General features: G+C 40.5%; 1 protein-coding gene across 1 annotated transcript in view; it reads left to right on the plus strand.

Moving 5' to 3' along the window:
* LOC103802371 (melanopsin-like) overlaps positions 1-6,728 on the plus strand; it is a 20,715-nt gene extending 13,987 nt beyond the window's left edge. Inside the window, 2 exon segments of the mRNA XM_009074836.1 lie at positions 1,907-2,056; positions 6,342-6,728. Coding sequence (XP_009073084.1) covers positions 1,907-2,056; positions 6,342-6,728 — 537 coding nt within the window.
* Positions 6,729-9,100: the final 2,372 nt, after the last annotated feature.

A 9,100-nucleotide genomic window follows, 5' to 3' on the forward strand; every position in this document is an offset into this window, starting at 1 on the left:
TGATTTCACAATGATGCACGAGAGTATCAACTATGATGATTTCATAAAGTGTAAAATACCCAGATTATCCTTGCAATATGAGGTTAGGATATGCAACACATCAATATCCTATAATTGAAAAAACTAGTATATTTTCTTTGGTATTGCTTAACAGCTTGAGCAAACAGAGCACCCACACATATCTGTATCCCCCCTGAAATCATGGGGACTGCTTGTCTTCTTCCACTTGTGTTTCATTCACTGGTTGAGATAGCACATATAGCAACATGGAAATGTGTTGACATAGTTTAAAACAGGGTTACTCCTCATTTATGCATTTCCAACCTCTTTTTGCCTCTTTTACCTTTTAATTTTCTTTGTCCTAGTTTATTCCTAAATTCTTTCCTCATTATTCCTTTGTTTGATGTCAAATGAAGTAATTTCAGCTGGGTCACCTGATCCAAGAAGCTTTCGTTCGTCACTGTTGGTCACGACTTGGTTTTGGTTGGTTTGTGTCAGCCACATTATTGTGTGTGTTTGGTTGGCAGTGCTGCTTAAAGAGACAGGATAAGGAGGATAAGAGGCTTCAGCTTTGGGCACAGCTTTGGTTTAGGAGTCTCAATGAAAACACCCGTTGGCGATGCGCAGCACTGTGTTGTGCTGAGTCGATGCAGCCAAAGGCAATTGTCCTTGGGGCAACTGACAGCTCAGTGCAGCTGTACAGATTTTAGCTGAAAGAGCAGCTGCTGAAATAAAAGCTAAGCTCGATGTCTTTGGCATGACAGCAGGACTGAGTGAAATTTTGGAATGCTCCAATAAAATATTGATGGGTAAGAATGACACAAGAAACACTGTAAAAGATGCAGCTGTTGCCACCAACATTTTCCTCTATGTGTTGTGTACATGTTAGTGTAGGGATCAAACATATGAGTCATATCAAGTAGCATTTACAGTTTGATTTGACAAGTGAAGACAAATATAGAGGTGGCAATATGTACATGTATGAGCAAGGTGATGCAGAGGAATTGTGCACTAGCTTCTCACTTGTGTGGAGCCCTGTCTGTCTCTGTCTGTCTATCTGTCATCTGTCTTTCCATATCTAAAAGCTGCTGTTGAAAACAGTGGAATGTTCTTATCATTGATACTCAGTCAAAAAGTCACCACAAACTAAGAGATGATAAATGGCCTCTGCCCAAGCCTGTAAATGGAACAGCATGGATGCAATGTCACATTTGTGCTCCATTACTGGCACGGTGTTAGAAAATTAGTGCAGAGCTCACCCACTGTCTCCCATCCACTAATGATGGTTTGTAGAAGCAGCAAGCTCATGGTGATTGAGAAGCCCTGGGTGTTCTAGATATTCTGCTGGGATATATACAGATGTGAGTTTAGATATGTCTGTGTCCATGGTTTTGTACCAGCTGATGGGCACACAGAATGCCACGAAACATAGTAAACAGATTGGTTGTACTTATTTCCATTTAAGAATTCAGATGCTCTGCAGCTACAAGCATTGCATCAGTGATGAGAAAAAAGGGTGAAAAACATCCTGGTGAAGAGAGATTAAATAATTTTTCATTATTTCAAAGATTTTTTGGGGTTGGTTTATTTTGTTTGGGTTTGTTTGTTGTTGTTTGTTTTGGGGGTTTTGTTTGGTTTTATTATTTGAGGGTTTTTTGGTTTTGTGGTTTGTTTTTTTGTTTTGGTTGGTTTTGGTTTTTGTGAGTTTTTTTGTTCAGCAGTATAGTCCGGGGTAAGTGACTAGACTAAAAATGAAGCCTCTCCCCAGAAGAGTTTTGAATGTGAGACCTGTGTTAGAACAGTTTTAGTTTTCTGTAAGTGTGCATGGGTTTTGCTGGAGTTTGAGAGCTTCCAATAATCTGAGAAAGGATTCAACTGTCTGAAATCCTACATCATTTGTGATTAGGCCTGGAGTGATGTAGAGCTTGACCCTGTAGAGCCAGCTCATGAGAAACTGAAGCCTCACCGAAGTCATTCTCTCTCAACAAGTCTGAGACAAGAGAAGAGAGACCTGCTCCCAGAGACCTGCAGCTGCAATGCAGCAACTGCAGAAAAGGTACGGAAAAAAGTCTCAACTGAAGGCTCTCCATTTTAGTGGTAATCTTGCTGCAGTACATTCTCTCTGGAATGACAATTTAGCCTTTATACCCATTTGTTTCATCTGTAGGCTTTATTTATACTGATTCCAGTATTCTCTTCATTCTTGCTGTTCTTTCTCTTTTCTCTTTTTTTTTTTTGGCTGGTTGGGTTTTTTGTTGTGTTACAAATGAGAATGCCAGTAGTGCCTTATTAACTTTTTTCAGTTACATGTTACCTGTTTCTGGAAAGTCGGCATCAGCTCATAGCTCTGAAGTTGCATTAAAGCATAGTCAATAGCATCAAATGTAAGAAGCTGAGTTCTTTGCCTCTTTGCCTGTTCATCTGCCCTAGCTTTGGTTCCTCCCATCCTGACCTTTTGTGTCCATATTGTGGCAGCCTCCTTTTATAATAAAGCCAAGTCTGCAAAACAGAGTTTGACGTGATAGAAGCCATCCTTTTTCTTCTTTTCAGTGTACATTAAAATGTTTTATTTTTGTTGAGGGGGAAGACGAGAAAGAAACTCCCATTTCTCCCTAAGGGTGGGAGAGTCTGGCAGCTGCCACCCTTCCCTCACTGAAAGAGGAGACGGTGAGTACTCAGTGCATCTTCTGTGGATGCATCACAATCATTGCCCAAACCACTGAGGTTTGGCATCATGCTGTTGAGGAGCAACCCATTCCCTGAGGAACTGGGATAGGAGAAGTAGGTCACCCACGAGTTAGCTTCTGCCAGATTGCAACACCAGTTTCAAAGTGAGTATTTGTATGGGTGGCACGATGTCAAGCACATGTCACTGCTGCATTTTCAAGAAAAGACAGACACAGGCTTACGATCCCCCGTCTGTGGCTGGACTGAGTAGCACCCACTTTTTGATGGAGGCATCCTTTCATGGACTTATTCTGGTATGTATAGGCAAAGATTCACACCTTGGGCAGCTACAGCATCTGCTTCTGTCTCCTGTGCTCCCTTCCAGCTCTGATGGTAGTCGTCTAGAGACAGCACAGTTTAAAGAAGGAGCTGTTCTGGAAATTTCCAGACACCCAATGACCTGGTTCCTGCATGCATCTGCCCTGTCTTCTTTCATGTATCTTATTAAGAACAAGTCCTGAGAAAACTTGTTCTTTTCCTGTAACTGTTGTGAATAGTACTGATGGAAAACCAGTGGCTTCCAATGTGGTGGCAGGCAACGAGGTCAAATCTGCTACCCATGTCTGCTGCCCTCCATCAGCCCAGTGTGTCCAAGGTTGTAGGCAAGTGGCAAAGACAAGATATTGTCTCCAGGTTCTGAAGAACCACCAGCTTTTGGTCTCACAAGGAAGGAGAAGGGAAGTAAATCTGAGGTGATTTGCATAAAACTGCTCAGTAATTAAATTCATGTTCCTCTATTTTGGAATGTAGCAACTGTGTAGGCCTCAAGAAGGCTCATGTGCTATACTTTGCCTTTGAAAGATATCCATTGAATTACTTTGATAAATAACCCTTAAATAGAGTATCTTCTGTTTAAGAAGAGAGACTTACAGTGACATTAATTGAGATACAAGTTTATTTACATTGAATGTTCAAAGCCTCACTTATTTTTCTTAACATTTTCAGCAGAGATTCCTGTGCGGTGTGAAGGTCCTTTGTGTGTTAGCTAAATGCAATACATCAGTTTTCACACTATCAGAATAAATATTTATCTGTCAAGCTCAGTTAGAATGTTTCACGATGAGACCACCCATTTGTCCTTAAAAAATACCCCAACCAACTCTAAAGCAGCCCCACTGCATCTTTAGGTATTTATTTTAAGTTTTCCATAGTATTAGTGGATTGGCTATGACTGAATTCCAATTATAGCACTTCTAGAAATGCTCAATTATGGAAATACAAGTGTGAATTTGATAAAGGGTCATCTCCAAATATAGCACTTCTAGAAATGTTCAATTATGGAAATACAAGTGTGAATTTGATAAAGGGTCATCTTTTTGATTTAACACATTTCTTTTGTTTTGGAAAATAATCTTATCATTCCTTTGATTTCTTTAAGAAGACCATATCAACAACTTCTAAAAACCTTATGCACCTCTGAATTCTTTGCATTGACTGAAATCAAGACTCCTTAATGTACTTGCAGATGGGTCATCAAAAAGTAAAGCATCCTTCAAGTAAAAGTAAAAAAGCTGGTCAGTGTGCCAGGCTTGCTGCTTTCCAGAGCATAAAAATGCATGGGACTGTTTTCCATGCTGCCACGAAGATATGATCAAGCCTTATGACTTAATGCAGTTAGTTAGGATAATAACAGACTTACATAGATGGACACCTGAAAACTTGACATGGCAGTGCAGAGGCCTTTCTGGAAGCACTAAAGTACAGGTCTGGATACTTAATTTCAAAGGAGTGTTGTCAAGGGTCCTCTCTGCATCCAGGTTTTGTGTCACACTTGATTTCAAAGGAGTGTTGTCAAGTGTCCTCTCTGCATCCAGGTTTTGTGTCAAGGGAATTACTTGGCATGAAAACCATTAAAAAAATTGGAAGTGGTGTCTTGCCCACTAAGCCACGTCCAAAGGAAACCTGTCCTCATGCTGCAGTGAAAACAGCACTTGAAGTAGGGAGGAGTTGTTTTGGAGTTGGTCTTCTTCATTCTATAGTTATCTTTGATCTGGAAGAATGGACTTTTCTTCTCTGTCACGTTGTTTTAAACCACTTTTTTAGCACATTGTGCTTCCCTCCACTTGGTAGGTAGAGCAGCTGGAGAAATCATTATCAACAGGGACTGGTGAATGATTCCTGCTTGTGGAGTAGAATTACACAAAACTTCAGGATATACCAGTATCTAATTTTAAACCCAGACAGAGAGATGGAGAAGCAGAGAGATACTACAAATTCTGATTTTTTTAACACAACAAAATTTGTGTGAAAAACAAATGTTTGGTTTTCTGTCTGTAAAATCAGACTAGACTACACTGTGCAATTACATATTCTGCCAAACTACTTGCTAAGACTGAGATGATGAGCCCTAAGTCTTAAAAAAATAAACCCAAAATGAACCAAAAAAAAAAGTGCATTCTCTTTCTGCTTCGAGCCATTTGGTTTGTCAGTATAAAAGCAGCATCACAGGCCAAGACTGCAGACTCTGCTGCACTGTAATTGTGCTAGAAACTGATCTGACATTTTAAAAACATGCTTCAGCACCAAACCCCTATGAACCCATGGGAATTACATGTCTGAATGCTTCAAGAACACAGAAATTAATGATGCTTATGACTAGAACACCTTATCTGCACTAGATAAAAAAATTTACAAAAGCTATTATGGGATGCTCAAGCTATGGAGAGACTGAGTGTAGCTAATTAATATGCATTACAACCATATTAAGGGAAATAGATACAACTATAACTCTGAAAGAGGCTTTATAGCAATCTGAGGAAAGCTTAGTTGTACTCTGAATTCATTAGGCTTCATGTGAATTCACATAATAATGAAGTAAAACCTGCATTTTACTTTAAATGGTGGGTTTTCCCAGGAAGGAGGGATTTCCAACAGTGATTTGATAGCCTTAACTGTAATTTTTTAAACGAAGCCAAAACTGATCACTTATACCTTCTGTTGCCAGTGTACTTAAATATTAACTAACTTTTCCCAGCTTATGTAGATTATTCCAAATTTGCATACTCTACACAAAGAATTAGGGAAGGACACAGAAGAGTTGCCAAGTTAGAATTCAGAATTCCCTCAAAATAGGCAGATATGAAATCATTAGCAAAGTTGATGTTTATTGTTTCTCTGTCGGAGGAAATACTGTCCTGTAAGAATGCAAAGCCATTGACATCCTTGAGGCAGTACCAGAACCCACTTGGGCACACCATGATAGAGATTGTCACAAGGATGATGACACCTTCAGAAAAGAAAGAATGCAGTGTGCTTGAGTCTTATCTGAGATCTCTTCCATCAGAAGAGAGAGAAATGCAATTATTCGGTACCTTCAGATGTGTTAAAAATGTAGTAATACTTTTTTTACATAAAATAAGTCAGATATAGGAAGGAGCTTTTCTTTTTTTTTTTTTTTTTGTCTCTGCTGATATTTGAACATATCTTCTTTCGCTTTATTTAACATTCTGCTTCCCAAGCAGTACATGTTAGCACATCATGATTTTCCCTCCAGTTAATGATTCAAGTGTTTAGAAAACAGGACTGGTGACACAAATAGTGAATGAATATTTCAAATGCTCATTTCCATAGTCATATGATGTATGACAACACTAAAGCTTGTGTCTCTGCTCCAGGGTGTGCTCTCCTCCAGCTGTTTGGTGAAGGTGATTGAGCAGCCAGTCCTACACAGCTCCCCTGCAGCACTTGTGACCAGCTCCCTAAGAGCAGCTTCTCTACCTGTTGGTTTGAATAGCAGTGGTGTCAGCAGAGAAGAATCAATTACTTCACAGATGGCAAGTCAAGAAAGTAAAGTTAATGGAGCCCTGGACTCTATCGTTAGCAATGCAGTCCCTCGCATCATCATCATTCCCACCTCAGAGACCAACCTATTTCAGGAGGAACTGGAAGAGGAAGAGACTCAATTATTCCACTTTCATGACAAAAAGGGCAATCTGCTGGACTTGGAAGGGCTTAGCTCATCCATGGAATTCCTTGAAGCTGTTGAGAAATTTCTATCATAAGTTTGTCAAAAGAAAACTTTCCGGTAATTATTTTCTTGGCATCTTCATCACTTAATTACACCAAATAACTGAAGCCTTGTAGGTTAGGTCATCAGATTGTTTTGTATGTTTATATGGTAGTCACTAGGCAGCCTTCAGATTTATCTTTATCCAAACCAGCTCAGGCATAGAAACAAGCTTTCTTTCAGATTGTGCTGCAGGAAATGAGCAGTGGAGGATCTGGCAGCATGATCGAGGGGCACTGTTTTTCTAGGCTGCCTGTTCACGGGGCCCTGATTTGTTACCACAGATGGGAGTGCCAGCAGAAGGGAAAATGACCAAGTGAGAGCAAGGTCAGCTGCTGAATGTTTCTGCTATCTGTGCGTGAAACAGCATTCCTATTTTGGCAGCTGTCTTCTGGATGGTGATGGGAAGGATCACGAGATCACAGCTTCCACCAGCCCCAGCAGTAAGGCAGATGGCTAGATGGTCTGAACTATATTTTAGTAATTTTCAGCATTGTTTTTGATTTGTTTCTTTTTTTTTTTAATAGGGAGCATGTTAAACAATAAGAAAGGAACTGATGGTCTAACTGGGGAGTGACAGCTTCCCAGCTTAGAAGCTTTTGAAGTTTTGTGCTAGAAGTCTGGATTTTACCTCAGCATTAGCATGATCACCTAATGTCAAAATGCAAGGTCCTATATGCTAAAATATGTACACTACTGTAGAATCATTTAGAGCACCTTCAGAGGTATAGTCGTGATTAAATATGATGGATCCTAATGAGTCTGTGATTTAAACAGTGAATGTTCACAGCTGGCTTGACAAGTCATTGACAAAAATAAAGCCTTGGCTGCTGTATATCACTTGTCTGTTCAGAGGAGATTCTTCTCTCCTATAAAATGATCCAGAAGGTGTCTTCTACAGATCACTTACCAGAGGCCTTCAGAGTGGGTAAAGCATCATCTTGGGGAGAAAACCACAATACTGTGATGTTTGCTGCAGGCTCTGTACTCATCATTATCTGTGGTTACTAACTGTGCTCATTTAGTCTGTGCTTCACATTATGGCTCAGGCTCACAAGACCCTTCTAGCATTTTATTCCTAACTTCATTCTTCCATTTGTTACTCATGTTCCCATGTTCTCCATGTCTTCCCTTTCAGTCTCTGATTTTCAGATGTAGACAAGTTGAACTATTTTGTTCTCTACATAATATCAGTATATATTAGTAGAAAGCAGGTGTTCCTCTGGATATAATAGTGCAAATATGTGGTCCAGTGAGCCTAACAGCATTCAGACATTTAACAAGAGAGTGAGAGTAGATGTTCATCATCTCAGTTTATTCCCTTGACTGTATCATGGATTGCACAGAGACCACTGAGAATATTTCCAGGCTTTGTGCATGCACTGGCTGGTCTCAAGAAGTAATTTTTCTTTGCCTGTTCTCCTGGTGCAAAAAATAGATGGAAAGCATAGAAGTATTTTTTAAAATTATGTTTTCAGTACAAAAGAACATAACACAAGTCTTTTTTAGTACAAGCTAGATGAGAACTCCACTAAAGAACAAATTAAAACCCAAAGCAGCACAGGGGAGAGAAGAATGCCTCCAAACTTGCAGACCCAAGACTTTGCAGGGTGCCAGCAGACCTTTTAGAGGACTGAAACATTTGCTTTTGGTATAGACTGTGCTCTTTTAGGGGAAAACCAAAAAGCACTGGTGGGTTACAGAGGTGATTGCTGGTACAGGCTGCCTATGCAATGCTAGCACTCTTGATGCTGCTGTTATTTGAGGTACTCTGCTGTCTAGAGATCCTCATAAGAAATGAGGCCAGCATACTTCCTTACCATGGAGAGTAGGGGGGAAGAGTGTGGTGGAGCCACATCATGCCAGTGGTTGCCTGTGTGCATGGTGCTGGGGACCAGAGCTCAGCTGGGACAACACCATGTTGTGGTAATTGCAGCCAGGCTGCCAAAGCCTTTGCCACTGGGTGCCGAGTTTTCTGCTGGGACCAGGAAACATGTCAAGGTCATCTGCAATCAGCAATCAGCTCAGCATTTCCAGAGACAATTCCTCCTTTGGGGACTGGTGCAGTGAGCAGGCAGGGCAGGCCAGCTGCTGGGGACTGGGATGGGGACGTGCTCACTTGCAGCTCCTCAGTGTCAGGCTTTGTTTTGGACACAATGAGTAACCAAATGTTAATTAAACATGGTGTTCATGGAAAATGGGGCAGACTTAGTCCTAGGCTAAACATACTGTCCTGCCATCTTGGATTCTTTTTAATTTTTTTTGCTGAACCTGCCCTTTCTGATTTGGTTTTTTTCCCTATGTCAGTTGTACAGTCAGTAACCTTGCTTCTTCCTGCATGTAATATTCTCAGCTGCTGTATCTCCT

This window comes from Acanthisitta chloris, unplaced genomic scaffold, assembly GCF_000695815.1.
Source record: "Acanthisitta chloris isolate BGI_N310 unplaced genomic scaffold, ASM69581v1 scaffold11655, whole genome shotgun sequence".
Classification (NCBI taxonomy): domain Eukaryota; kingdom Metazoa; phylum Chordata; class Aves; order Passeriformes; family Acanthisittidae; genus Acanthisitta; species Acanthisitta chloris.